Source organism: Camelus ferus, chromosome 29 (assembly GCF_009834535.1).
Source record: "Camelus ferus isolate YT-003-E chromosome 29, BCGSAC_Cfer_1.0, whole genome shotgun sequence".
NCBI classification, from domain to species: Eukaryota; Metazoa; Chordata; class Mammalia; order Artiodactyla; family Camelidae; genus Camelus; species Camelus ferus.
The window spans coordinates 22266323-22281377 of NC_045724.1; the positions used below are offsets into that span (position 1 = coordinate 22266323).

The window sequence follows — 15055 nt, forward strand, 5'->3', positions numbered from 1 at the left end:
AGGGTGTCAGGGAAGCAGCAAAACAAAACACGACGCTTTCTTTACATTCTCTGTGGTATCAAACCAAAGCCAGAACATCACGTCTCCTGCTTGAAATCTCGGTGGAATGACCCTCTTTGGATCTTCTCCTGCTCTTTCCTGATGAATATAAATATTTTCTCCACTTGCCATATGTTACTCACGCACTTGCACAGACCCCACCGCCACTGCCCTGCTGGGCTCCTTGCAAAAGGAGTCTGCGGGCCTCTCAACCAGGAGGGCGGGGGAGGAGGGAGCAGTGTTGTTCAAGGGACAATGTCACTTTCCTCTTCGTCAAGATTCTTTGTCAATTGCTGGGGAAATAATTGACCTCAAGCTACTTCAGTCACAACCAATAGAAAAATGGAATGGTGATGTGTCCAGCTGTTAAGAAGAGGCAGGCATGCAGGCTGGAAAACAAAGGTGCCCGGAATAGAGCTGACATGAAAAATATGTAAAGCTTCATGTCAAAATCCCTGGGAAACAGTGGAATTTCACTTAAAAAAAAAAAAAAAACCCTAATATTCTGCTCATTCGCTACACCTTCACATTTCTGGTCCTTAATTGATGCCTCTGGAGAGCTGAAAAGGAGAATCCCAACCCAGAACAGCCCACTCTTTCCTTAACTTGCACAACAGTATTTTTTCCCAACATCCTCCACTCAACTGGCAGCCAGAATGACAAGTTCTGTCTGATTCAGGGGCCCAGGGAATGGTTTGTGAGTTCAGTGAGTACTGTTTGGGGGTTTTGTTTGTAAGCAGCGTGAGAAAGAGACAGGAGGACAGGAGGAAAAGCAAGAGGGGCCCCCCAGGAGAACGCCAAGAAGAAATTCATAAATTGCCTTTGTCTGCTTCCCTGGGAGAGATAATAGTTTGTTAAAACAAATCTCCTCTTTCAGACCACAAAAATTCCCATCTAGGAAGCCGATTCTGTTCCGGGTTGGTCTGATCAGGAACGAATCAATGATGACACGATGTCAGAGATGCGGTAACAAGCAAAAACAGTATCAAACAGCAGCTTAACTGAGCCTCCATCGTGAGTTCTGAGCTCGAATGGTGTGGTTGGTCTTGCAAAGAGGAGAAAAGAAGACGTTGGGGGGGGGGGTAAAAAATCCATATGCTAGAAAAACTTGCATGATACATTCTCCTCTAATGTGTGGCTAAACCCACGTGCAGGTGTGTGAGTGCTGGTGACCAGCTATCGCACAGGAGAACTAACATCCCTGCCCTCTGCACAAAGGGTGGGATGGAATATCAATATGGTGCAAAGCCCTGCCACCAGGGCGGAAGAGGTCACCAGAGCTCACACGTGAATTTCTCAGCAGTCTGCATCTTCTCCATGGAGGTGCAGTGAGTGGTGGGTATGTGTACAAATCATCTTGCAAAGAAAGCAGGTTAAGTGCACAGAAAGTGCACTGTGGTAGAGGGAAGACTGATTAAAAACTACATGCAGATGTTCAGAGACATATATTTAGTGTCACTGGAGAAATTTCCCCAATAGCGTAATGCAACTTTCTCAGACAGAATTCTTGAAATTTGTGTGTCTGCTTGAAGATGACCTCAGGTAAACAGGTTAATGGGCAGATTTTCAAATCTCTCCAACCTCTCACAAGGACTTTCCAGGACCTTCTCCAAGGTTCATTCAAATCATAGCATAATCACTCACTATATTTTACTTCTCTCAGAATTTCTAACTCCAACCAGTGGGTTGGTATTAATTTAAAAATGAGAACCTGCTGAAGGAATTCTCTAGTTTCCATCATTGTTTGAAGCTGCTGACCCTTACTTCATTTGAAACTAGAGGTTTTTTTTTTCACTAACCATCCTTGAAAAGAGATGGATCTGGGCTGGTTTTGTTCTAGCTGGACCTGGAACTTTCATTCTAGAATCCAACAATTGTTCAACATGAAATACTGTAATTGTGCCTATTTAGCATTTCCCCCCCAAGTTCGCTTAATGGTTCAAAAAAGAAGCCTTTGAGTTGGCTGCCTAGTAATGGTAATAGATTTGCATTGAACTCTCCATGTCCTCTTTCAATCTCCCTGGTGACCCCTGCCATTCATTTGCAAGGTGGGAAACCAAGATTGGGGTGAAATGTGTGGCCATAGTAGTTAGTAAGGCTAATTGACTCTTGTGAGGATGAAACCTCTGACTTGGCCTCATTAGCCCTGCATTAAATCTAACATCTCAAAGTACAGTTGAGTGGACATAGCTCTTGCCTGGAATATATCTGTAATTTGGTAGAAATAATATAGTTCTAACTAAACACTGCCCTCTCTGTGAGATGTTCTGGACAAAACAGGAAATTAGAGTGAGATGTCAATCAATATTCTAGATTTATGAAAATTAAATGCTCTTAAAATATGGTTTTCATTCTGAACATAATTTATGTTTCTGTGTTTTTATTTAGATGGCAGGATTATGGGTAAATGATTTTTATTTTTGGTCTCAATTTTCCAAAATGTTACTGAGTGCTTATAACTACTTTTTAATGGAGTAAAGTATATGGTTGTTTATAAACATTTGTTCATATTCATGCATAAGGATCACTACAAAAAAATGATGTAAGTCCTGTTATGTCTTCTGGCGGAAGGGTGACTTGAACAAGCATAAAGGAAGGACAGTCAGCCACTGAAGGCTTCCTCCCGCCTGCCAAACATCCACAGTGTCAGCCCATTTCATCCCCTCTCCTGGGGAGGCAGACAGGATTGCTGATTTTACAGAGCAGGGAACTGAGGCTCTGAGAGAATACACACCACCCAAGCTGGCACCGGGAAAGGGGACATTCAGACTGTCTGTCTGCCCAGGCTCTTTCCTCCTGCTGCAAGGAACACATGGTAGCAGTAAAATCAACATTTAATAGGTTACATAAGAAAATAAACAATGTATCAACATCAAAAGTTCCACACTCACCAGTTCCACTGGCCTGACCACGCCCCTCACATTCACACACCCACGTGCACACACAGACATACATACATACATTTACACATATATATACAAACACATATACACATGTACATACACACATAGACGTACACACAGACGTACATACACATATACACAGAGACACATACACACATTACTGTCACTGCTTGGACCAAGGGTGATCACCTGATCCAAAGCCACCATGCCATTAACTTCTTAGTGCCGGTCAGATCCTCTCTCCTCAAGAATCTGAATAAAGAGATGTATAAGTTATGGTGAATTATAATGATAATAAGCTTTTCAACTCAGATGCTGGTCTGCTGGGGTAGGGAGCAGGGATAGCTCCCTCAAGAGCAAAGACATGGAGGACGGAGGCTCACGGAGGAGCAGAGAAGGCTGGTCCACTAGGGGGAAGTGGAGCAGAACGTAGGCACCAGGGCCACCCCGCCCGGTGCCCATCCTCACAGCTGTCCCGTGAGCAGCAGGCCTGGGGAGCTCGCTGTCTCCTAACCATTCCGCATTTTATTTGAGCTGGCTTGACTGCATTTCTTTCCTTACAACCAAAAGGTCTCAGAGATAAAAACAAATTATCTGAATGATCGTCTCAACTCTCCTCTGACCTTCCCAGTGGTGACCAGTGTCCCCAAGTTCACATCCATGTGGTTGTCTCTCAGGAACCTCAAACCAACATGCGCACAAGCAAGCCCATCCACGTCCCTTCCCCATTTCCCCACGTGTTCCCCGACTCAGCCAGTGTCACTAACACGCTCCAGTTGTCCAAGTCAGAAACCTAGGAGTTAGCCTCCCCTCCCCCCTCCTTTGCCTCCCGTATTCAGCCTACCGCAAGCCCTCTCAAATATGGCTTAAATCCATCCACTTCTCTGCCCGTCCACTGCCCTGCCCCCGTCCAGGCGCCATCACCTCGAATCTGGTACCTGCAGCAACCTCCTATACCCACACCCTTCTAAGGCTCAGGTCTGGCTGTTGCACACACGCACACACCAGCGTTTAAAATCCTCTTGTGCCTTTCCTTTGCCTTTTAGGGTAAAATCAAAACTCCCGAGCACAGTCTACAATGCCCTGGCCGCGCACCCTCTCCCGTCCTGCCTCTCAGCATCCCGCCCATGCCCTGCCCAGGTTGAACCTCTTTCAGTTCCTCAAAAATGTAGTGCTTTTCTGCCTGAGGGACTTTTGAGCACCCTGTTCCCCTGTGCGTGGAACTATCCCTCTGCCCGGCCACCTCCTGCTCTCCTGTCACGTCTCAGCTTAGATTCCATGTCCTCTGCAAAGCCCTGTCTGACTCTAACCTTAAGGCTGAATAACCCCAATATGCGGTCCTGAACCACTCAGAGCACTTACCAACCTTCATGGTCCTTCCTTGTTTGCAAAATCTGTCTTCCCTGCCTGATGGGAAAGTCCAGGCAGGCATATCCTCAATGCTGAGCCCACAGCACATGCTTAGGAAGTACTGGAGGAAGGCATGTATTGTGTTCATAACAACATATTGGTAGGTATTTTACTGAACCAGCTCATTTTTGTTATAAGCTATAACACCTTCTAAGGATCTGGTACAAGTCCTGAAAGGGAAGGTGGGAGATGAGGCCAGAGAGCAACATTAATCCTAGTATTTACTCTCACTGATGTTAGCACACCTGAAATTTCTCTTCCCTTTTTGCACCAGGCTGTAGCTTATAGTCTCATTACTCTGATCACACTTGGATTCTCTCTCCCCTTATGGCGAGTTCTTACCCAAGACCCTCTTGGATCTTCATGCAAATCAACCTCACAGCCCTTTCCAGATGTCTCTCTTCCTAAACATCAAACAGGGTGGACATTAGCCGAAGAAATCTTCATTACACACTTGCAGGTGCATATCATTCAGATGAGGAAACGAAGTCCCTGCACAGAGATGGCTGATGTAAGAGACCAGCGTGTTCTCTCCCTCCCACGGGCTGCCTTGGGACCAGTCAGTCTATGGCTGGACGGATCAGGGAGGAGAGCTCGGAGCTTGGGGGCAGGCAGGTAGTGACTAGACCATCACAGGAACAAAGTGCCCAGGAGCTGGATGTGTGTGGTGGTCTTGGAAAGGAAATAAGAGAGATTCTCAAAGGGAGATAGTGCAAGTGAAGATGCTTCAGACCTGGAGTCTCAGGGAAAGAGACCGTGGCTGGGAGGAAGGGTGTTCCGGAGGAGGTGGAACCAGTGTGGTTCTGAGAGTGGAGGTTGGGAGAGGATTTCTGACTGAGAGGGAAGATGATAATTTAGGTTTTAGACAGATTGGGTTTGTGATGCCACGAGAAGTCCAAGTGGAACTTAGAGTCTCAGGAAGTCATCTGCAGAGATGCAAGGACTGAGGATGACAATTTGGAGGCAACCCGTGTAGGGCCAGTAGTTGCAGGATGGATGAGGGAGACTCTCCAGTGTGAGCCCATTACAGGGTCAACAGGTACTCACTCAGTTCCATCAGGAAGACCAGAGAAGACTGGGAGAAGAACGTCAAATAGACAAAGAAGGCCAAGACCAGAAGCATTCAGAACACAGTGCGAGGTGACAAAGCCAGGGAAGGAGAGAGTTTCAGGAGTTGGTTTGCAACATTAAATGCTGATCATGTACTTGAGCCCTGGCCTTGGGCTCAGCACCTTTGAGGAAGCCTTCTTCAAGGACCTCATTCAATTCTCGAAGCAACTCTATGGGAGGGGGGGCTGTTATTATCCTCATTTCACAAATGAGCTGAATCTCTGAGAAATCCTGTAACTCATCAAGTTCCTGTGGACAGTAAAGGCAAGGCTAGGGTTCAAACCCATCGTCTCGGAACCCAGAGCTGGATCCTGGAAGAGGAAGGGAAAGATGGACTGAAGGACATCCCAGCATTCTGTGACCCTAGGTCACTCGACAGAACAAAACCAAAGTTTCTATTCTGGATGAGAATGGAAGTTGAAAGAGACAGGAAGTCTAGATACTCTTGTGAGTAAGTGAGGCAAGGACAGGGAGGGAGTCAGAGAGGTCTGAGAAAGGGCCCCGGCCTTGAGACGGTGGCCCTGCTTCTGTTCCACTGCTCTGTCCGGGTGTGAGCAAAGGAAGTACAGCTAGAGGGTTGCCACCGCGGGTGCTTTGAGACGGCCAAGGAGCCAGTGAGAGCTGGCAGTAGAGCTGAACTGTTCATCCACCACCCAGAGCCCTGGCTGCACACGGCCCCTCAACCCAGGTGGGCGGTGGAGGCCCTGAGAAGAACAGGGTGTGGGCAGACCAACCAGTTTAGAAACCAGGCCCAAGCTGCTGGGGGAGGGGGGAGGGAGGTGACGGGAAAAAAAGAAAGGCAATTGTAGGTGGGAGTTTGCTGAAAACAATTCTCTTTCTCAAACTTAGAGGCCTAGGGGTAAGTCAGAGGAGCTGTCCCACTCCCCACCTCGTCCCTATCTTCCTGCTGCCTTCTGGAATATTCCTTTATTTCTTCCTCTCCTCCGCAGTCTACCCAGGAATTGGAAAACCCTTGCCCGCCCATCAAAAACCTAAATTTAGGAATGAGACAAGCAGGAAAGGAAGGAGCGAGATGGGCTCTTTTCCCGGGGAACTCAGAGGTGACCTGGTGCTTTTACAGGAGAAAAGAGCCGGATCCGCCCTTGGAAGCTGACATAGACCACCAGAGAGAGGGAGGGAGGGGCACCACCGGCTCCTGGAAGAAATCTGAAGCAGGCCTGGGGCGCGGGATGCCCGGGCTCCCAGGAGAAGAGAGGCCCACGCCCAGGTCTGAGGGGGTTACTTCCGGGGCCCCGAATCTCTCCCAAGGGGAAATACTGGTCCTGGTCCCCGGCTCATGGGTCTCTCCCCTCGGATCGATGGAGACCAAGCCACAAGACACACCCGCTATACCCTCCCCTCCCCCAACCGTGACACCCTGGTCTTGCTCTACAGTAGCCGTGTCTTCCGCTCTCCATCAGTGTTGCCGACTTTCAAGTCAAGGCAAAGCAAATTCGCAGATAAAAAGGGCAACCAGTGCCCTCATAGCCGTTTTGCTGGTTTGCAGGTGGAAGTGAATCAGGGCAGATGCCAGTTGCAGGCAGCCTGTAGGTTATGACAGCACCCCCTGGAGTTGTGCACATCGTGACTCTGGCAAGTGAAGGAATCTTGAGCCTCCCCTCCACCCAGTTTCTCCCCAACCCTGAGACCTGGTCCTTCCCTCTGTCTCTGCAGCTCAAGCAGCTCCTCTCAGCCTCCCTGAGTCTCCTTGCCTGGACCACTCTTTCCAAGTGGTACCATGGCAGCCTCCCTTTCGTTTCTTGATCTCAGCTCAAATAGCTCTTCAGAGAGGCCTTCTCTCTATCCTGGGCTATTATTTTCAAAAGCTCTCACCCCTATCCAAAAGTCATTTTATTTTATTAATTTTTTAATTATCAAAAAAGATTGAATTCATGTTGAATAGCAGTAAGTAGATCTTTTAAGGCCAATTTATAATTTTAAAGAATACAGACCACAAAAACATATGCCATAAACCTTTATGCATGAAAAATGAAAGCATATTTATGTCACAAACTGCAACAAATGCTAAGTACGAAAACATAGTAATGAACCATTCAAAAATACTCCAAGGTATTTCTCAAAGTATTGCCAAAACTGTACAAAATATGTAAAGAATACTTTAAAAAATATAAAAAATATGAAAATATACAAAATACTTTTAAAAATCTGTGTTTATAGCATAAAACTGAAGTTGTAATTAGAGGATAATGGATTTATGTGTTTCCAAAAGTCATCTTAAAAATGACCTTTTAGCTCTCCCTCTCCTACGGAATGTAAGCACGGTCGAGGGGTGTCTTTTTCTCCTGTATCCTTGGCACCTGGTGTTTACCTGGCTGTGACTGAGGCTGCACAATAAGTCTATTAAACTGAATTTATCTGAACTGAAGCTTCCACCCACTACAAGCGACCGAACATTACAAATGATTTGTTCCCAAGCAATCAAAATTGAGCTGCAAATACTTATTTCTGCCCAGCCCTCAAAAATGGTCAGCAATCCTCTCCCTCCTCGTTTGCCTGTTTCATCTCACCAGATACTATATTTGGAATGTTGGGAACAACTGTAAACTCCCATCAGTTAAAGGGAGCCCATGACTTTAAAAAGACGGTCATCACTGAAGATGGTATAAAACACGCTGTAAAAGGAAAATCTCCAAAGGAGATGAAGGGCACCAGGAGTAGGGCGGCTCCATTTTATGAAGAGTTCCTAGGTGGTGCCTGACCAGCTGCTCCACCCAGTCAGATAGGCCAGCAGGGAAACCTGTTCGCGGCCCAGTTTAACCCTTCCCTGGCCCTCACCTTGCTAAGATGCTGGGAAAGATCAGAAGAATTCGGGGACTACTTGCTGACTGGAAGAAAACAGCAAAGGGATGGGGGGAAACTGATTCCAATGTTCCTCCCCACCCCCAAGCTTTCTTCTCCCAAAGAGCCCTCTGTTCGGGGAAATTAAAGGACTCCGATAGCAGATCACAAATCCAGGACAGAAAAGCTTCACTATGCAGCCAGAGGCTGTATTGTGGGTAACCAGACATTGGACACTTTTTTTTTTTGCTTATGAACTTTTGGAGACCATTCGAATAAAAGGCTGTTTGTTCCTGGACAAACACTCACCAGCAAAGAAGCCTTTAAGAGGGGGGGAATTTTTGTTTTGCATTTTCCCTTTGCCAAAAAAAAAAAAAAAGAGAGAGAGAGACAGAGACAGAGAGACAGAGACAGAGAGACACTTGCTCCACCTCCTTTCCAGATGAAAGAACCTGGACTAATTTGTTTACTGTTGCCGGGGAGTCGTGTTTACAAGTCCCTATGCCGCTGCGGTAAAAAGAAACGCTATTTTTAAAAAGTAAAAACCCACACAAGCCTCCATACGTAGGGCTTTTTTTCCTCTTCCTGTCTCCCCACCTTCATCTTACAGATGGCCCCAAACGTACAGGCCAAGCCAACGCTCAGGAGGTAACTCGGAGACAATTTCTTTCTTTCCCTACCTCCCTTCAGAGAAGGCCATACCCGAACGCAGGGAAGCCATCTCTTGTCAAAGTTCAAATCCTACCTGCCTCAAAAGCCACAGCCCAGATCTGCTCCTTTTCAGAAAACCCACTCCTGGCCTACATGAACCTCCACCCTTGGTTTCAGTCCCCATTTCCTCGCTGTCTTCATCCCCCCTTGTTCCATGGACTGCCTCTGAAATCAAGCTAGCAAGGTGTTGAATAATGTCCTTTTAAAAGAGGGTGTGATCTAACTGGGTCACTCACTGTGTGACTAATCACGGTTGCCTGTAACCACAGTGACTGTGGCTTCAACCTGACTTGGTCGTTTGTAAACCACAAAATGACCCAGCCATCTGCAGGGGCCGCTGGCTCTCAAGCTCGTGGACCCTCCCAGGCCTGGTTCCTCCTCAGCCACAGGAGAAATGGGAGCAGCCCTGGGCTTGGGGTCTCTGGGCACTTGGAGCAATCTGGATGGATAGATCTGACCCCTCAGATCCCCTCTTCCTCAAGTCTTTGCAAGCTCCAGCCTCAGCAAAAGCATTTGCCATGGTCGTGTTCTGGTCCCAAGTCCCCTTAGCAACATTGAGTCCAAAAGAGAAAAAGAAGGAGCCTTCAATACATCTTTTTTCCAAGAAAAAAAAGAAAAAGGAAAGGAAACAAGAAAAAAAACTCCCCCCAACTTAGCTGGGTCCTTTGCTGTTCCTATCACTTACTGATTTATTGCACTAAAACTTGATAAAATCCATAAATCTTTCCCCAATCACTACAGCAATTTAAGGAATTTTCAGGACAGAAGCATCCTTTGCCAAAGGGTCCCTCAGTGAGCCCTAAGTTAGAAACACCTGAGGTTGCTCTGACGCAATGCTGGCCTGGGGCGGGGGGCGGGGAGGCCGGGATCCTCAGGCTGGGCTACAAGGGAGAGTAATTAACCCCTTCCTTTCCTGCCACCTTGTCATCATTCTTGGCAGGCCTGCAGGGCTAAAAAAAAAAAATACTCAGGGCCAAGAGGTTTAATGATAAATGAGGAAGATGATTGTAGGGACAGTCCTGTCTGTCCTCACTGCCTATGAGCACAACCCCCAACACCAGCTCTCTGGAAATAAGAGTTTTTTCCTACATAGTTGGGGTAAAAGTAGCCACAGGTACACAGTGGACGCATCTCTTTCAGACCCGCCCCTTTACCTGTGTTCCCTTCACCCTCCTGAGCAATCCCTCAGGTAGAAACCCCCTTTTTTCTTTCTTATCACACTGAGTCAATAAGGTAACTGCTACTGTCTCGGGGAGGGGAAGAGGCGTTTTCTCCGAAAGGACAGACTGAAGCAACAAATGGGAAAGAAAACTGGCAACGCTTGTGAAATCCCAAACCGGATTGGTAAGAACAACATCATAAATTATGGATCCCTCGGGCCGCCTCCGACCTGTCACTGTGCGAGCCGTCTCCATGGACTTGCCAGGCGCAGGTGACATCGTGGTCCGGGCGCGCAGGTCGCCAGGGCCTCCGATGCTCCGAGGGGCGGAGGGTCCACGACCCCCGGGATGGCTCGGGGCCGGGCGCGGCGAGACCTGCGGGGACGGCGCCCCCGAGCCGGCCCGGCACAGGCTCGCCTTTGTCCGAGGGGACCCTAGCTGAGCACGCAGCGCGGGCCCAGCCAGGGGCGCGCGGGGCAGGGGTCGGGGCGCTGGGGCCGCGGCCTCCGTGGGCGGCGCGGTGAGGCCCGGAGCGGCCGGCGACATCTGCGCCAGGGCGCGGGGGCGGGAGGGAGGCGACACACGCGGGACGCCCATCTGGACAGGCTTTCCTCCCGCGCCAGCCGCGAGGACGAAGTCAAGGTCAGAGGCGGCTGGGGGCGCGGAGCCCCGACCCCTCAGCCCCGCGCCGTGCCCAGCTCCCCGCGGCCAGGCCGCGGGAGCCCCACCTCGCCCTTTGTCTTTCCGGCCCAGCAGCTGTGCCGTGACCCCCAGCATCCTTCGAGCTGTCAGGATTAAAGGAGCCTCCGCCCTGTTGAGAAACTGCAACTCCTGTCCCCCAACCCTCACCAACCCCACCTATTGTTTTGTTTTTGTTTTGCTTTTTGGCAGCAAGTCAACCACTCATCATAAGGTGGGCAAACCCCTCGGTTCATATTTAAATCTGTTTATGTGCCAAATTGGCCTGCTGTTCCCCACTTTCAGCTCGGTTACCCGCACTGCAGACACAATGAATCAGGAGATGAAAGTTCCCGAAAAACGACTCATCCTGCAGATGTTTTCTGCGGAAGGCTGCCCTACTGACCGGAGTGTAAAGGGGCTGTGTGTGTGTGTGACTGTGTGAGTGTGTGTGTGAAAAGCCTCACATTTGTTCTTCGGTGATGTGTCTTCAATGTGTGGCTTTGTTGTTTGTTTTTTTTTTTTTTTTTGATGATGATGATAACGATGATGATGAAAGGTCAATCATGAGACTCAAAAATAAGCAGCCTTCTCTAGCAAGCCCCTACTCTTAGAAATGAAGGGCAGAGTTGGGGTTTCTCGTGGGGTGGGGAAAAGGGAACTCCAAACCAGGCTGAATTGTGTGTGAGTTGGGCCCTGGAGAAAATTGTGGGCAGAGGAAATGTGGGGGGTGGTTTCCTGGATTTCTGTGGCAGGAAGAAACCACCAGTGGGAGGGAGGGCAGCGAGGGGAAGAGCGAGGGAGGGGCGGAGGAGGGGAGAGGGCTGGGAGGAGGGCCGAGGGCCTCCTTCAGACCGCGGGGGGAGGGCGGGTGGGCGGTGGAAGGCCGGGGCTGGCTTTGTTTGGCTCGTGCGGGCGGGGGCTGGGCCCCGGGAGCGCGCCTTCGAGCACACAGGCGGTCAGCTGCCCGGCGGAGGAACAGCTGGCACCTGTGCCTGGGATGCCGCGTGCATTAGCAGCGCCATCATTTAGCATCAGAGCATTACAGAGATAATGACTGCTAGTTAGAACAGCCGAGGACAGGAGGGCTTGAAGCCCCAGACCCCTCGGCTTATCAAACTCCCAGGTTACACGTGTAATTTCCAGCAGCGTTTGGAGGCCACCGCCTCTAACAAAGCTGCCAGTCTCTGACTCTAGATTCGACAGCTGGAACCAGTTCCCTGGGGCCCTTTTCCAGGTCTCATCCTAGCTCAAAGGTCAAATTAGGGTCAGAGATAAAATGTCAAAGGTCATCACACCAAAATTTTCTGATAACCTGGAATCCCAGAACTATCCTTTTCATCTGCAATTGAATAGGTCAAATAAAGGAGATCGGGGACTTTGGTCTTCAAACAACAGTAATCACTTTGAGAGTTCATCGGTGAGCTCTTTTTACCTGTCCGACACTGTGGAAGCACTTTAAAGAATTCTCTCCCTCAATCTTCACAGCCTTAAAAGGAGGACACTATTATCACAGCCATTTCACGGATGAGGAAACTGAGGCTTAGAGAGGCCCGGGAAGGCACACACAGTTACTCAGCATAGTTCTGCCCCACTGCCTAGAGGCTGAAACAGCAGTAGGTGCTAAAAGCTCACCAGAGAGCAAGGGGAATGGAGAACATATATTCTGATTTTCTACAGCCAACACCCTTTCCCAAAGCTTGAGATCTGGTACAAAAATGCTAGTTCTCCAAGCACACAAATCCTCATTCGGGTCAGAAGTAAATCTCACAGAAGTAAATCTTACGGGTTTCTGGAAACTAAAGAGTTTTCAAGAAGCACCTTCTTTGAGAGATTGGTATACTAATTTAATTAGCGAAAAAAATGGTTTTGCTTCATAAAAAGTTTGCCCTCAACACGTGAGACTAACTATGTGGACAATAATAAACTGCTTAGAAATCAAACTTGGCTTTACGTTTGAGCCCCATCTAGGCCGATAAACCCACTGCCTGACTCCTGACCTAATTTTTTTTTGACACTGTAATGCCTGCAGTCAGGGAGGACATTTCATTTCAGGTGTACATGCTGAACCACCAGATTATGATGCCAAACCAAAACATAATTGCTATTAGTACTGATAATAATTACTAATGGCATCACTCACATAAACAGGGCAGTTACTGTGAGTCAAGTATTGCACAAATGCTAAACATTCATTATCTCATTTAATCCGTGCAAAGAAAGCCCTGGCTTTTACCTCTTCCCCAGTCTCCTCCCAACACAGTAGCCAGAGAGCTCTTTTTTAAAACGTAAATGAGGTCAAGTGCTGCTCTTAAGTGAAGCCCTCCAGTGGCTTCCCAAAGTGCTCATGAACTGGCTTCAACTGCTTCCCTTGGCCCACAAGCAAGCACCATCTGGGCCTGTCTATTGCCTATTTACTCCTGCAGCCCACACCACTTTTCTCCAACCAAGAGACTGATACTCTGCTTCTTCAGCTTTCAAAGACATTTGCACCTCAGGGCCTTTGCACATGCCTTTCCCTCTGCCTGGAATCTCGAGCTTTTGCTGGGCTAATTTTTTCCATTCTTCAATTTAAGTGTCTCCACCTCATGGAGACCTTCCTTCAAGCCAATCAGATCACCCTATTTTTCCTTCATAACACTTAACATCATGTAAAATTGCTTATTTTTTGGTTGCTTACTTGCTCATTTCTCTCCCTGAGCCATCAGAGCCAACAGGACAGGGATACATATTCAGGGAGGCTCTCTGCTATATCCTCCATGCCTGGCGCTTCAGGGACACGTAATGGTATTTGTTAAACGAGTCAATACAGAAGCACTCTCGCAGGTGAATACTATTTTAACCCTCACTTTATAAATGAAGAAACTGAGGCACAAGGGTGGTGAATAACTTGCCTAAAATCCCACCACTGGAATGGGGCAAAGCTTTGATTGAAACCAAAACCACAATGACAAACACACATGATCGGGAAGAAATGTTAAGACCAAACTGGATTCTATAGAAAAGGAACTCGTGAACCACTTAAATTTACAGAAGGGGTAAAATACATCAGAGATGAATACATCATCTTGGCCACTTACTCCAGCCACAGAGGTTGACAGTATTCTGTGGCTTCAGATGCAATGTTTCCTACTATTTCTGATTTCTTTTAAAGGTTTCAAAGTATGTGAGAATTCAGACTATGTCTCTTCAAATAGCACGGGTTGACGGGCATTCCATCCAGTCATTTCTGCTCTTACCTAAGGAAACCAGCCAAACGTGGTTTTATCTCACAATAGTAGGAGCCAAATGTAACCACAAACCCAGTGACCTATTCATATAGTACAGTTGGCCCTCCCTAGGCACAGGTTCTAAGTCCTCAGATTCAACCACCCTCAAATCAAAAGTACTTGGGGGAAAAGAAGAGTTCCAGAAAGTTCCAAAGAGCAGAACTTGAATTTCTTCCATGCAGGCAACTATTTACATAGCATTTACACTGTATTAGGTATTATAACTCATCTAGAGATGATTTAAAATGTAAGGGAGGATGTGCATAGGTTATATATGCAAATACTTCGCCATTTTATATAGGGGACTTGAGCATCCTCAGATACCCTGGGACAATTCCCCTTGGCTACCGAGGGATGGCTGTACTTCTGAATCTTTGAATAAACCATAAGAAGCCCTCACGCAGGAGAACGGCAAAATTCAAAAAGAGGAGGGGCTGTTTTTATCCTTAAATTGCTGGAGTCCCTTCAAAATTAGGGATTTGCTCTTTCTCCAGACAGTGAGCAAACAGCTTTTTTTGTAACGAGGAAAAAGTCGTTGGTCTTATCTTTTTGTTGCTTTCACAGCTGAGATAAACCCGCACGCACATCCTACCAAGGAAGTGAGCAGAGTTCCCGCAAAGGCTGGCCGCTGCACATGCAGTGGCTCCCCTTCAGAGGACTGAAGTTTTCTGTTTCCTTCCGGCAGGAACCATCGCCGCTCTGTAGGAAAATACAGGAATTCTATTCACATGGAACAAAACACAACGAGCCCAGGGGGAGGGGGAGATTTTCCTGAAATACATGAGTTTCCCTGGTTTCACATGACACTGTGTTTGGTTTATAATTCACGTACCACAGGAGGCTGAAAATTGTCATTTCCTGGCCCCTCCAATGGTGGTTTTCCAGTGAGGAGAGCATTCTGACTAACTGATGCTGCTGTTTTTACTTTGACTCTTCATGTTTGTGAAAGAAAGCCGACTTACGCTTGCAGGGGGAG

At 47.9% G+C, this 15055-nt stretch overlaps 1 protein-coding gene across 1 annotated transcript in view; it reads right to left on the reverse strand.

Annotated features, from left to right (window-relative positions):
- LOC116660461 (translation initiation factor IF-2-like) overlaps window positions 1–11530 on the reverse strand; it is a 52884-nt gene extending 41354 nt beyond the window's left edge. The window contains exon 1 of the mRNA XM_032470004.1: window positions 10363–11530. Coding sequence (XP_032325895.1) covers window positions 10363–10909 — 547 coding nt within the window. The 5' untranslated portion in view covers window positions 10910–11530. The remainder of the gene's footprint in view (window positions 1–10362) is intronic.
- Window positions 11531–15055: the final 3525 nt, after the last annotated feature.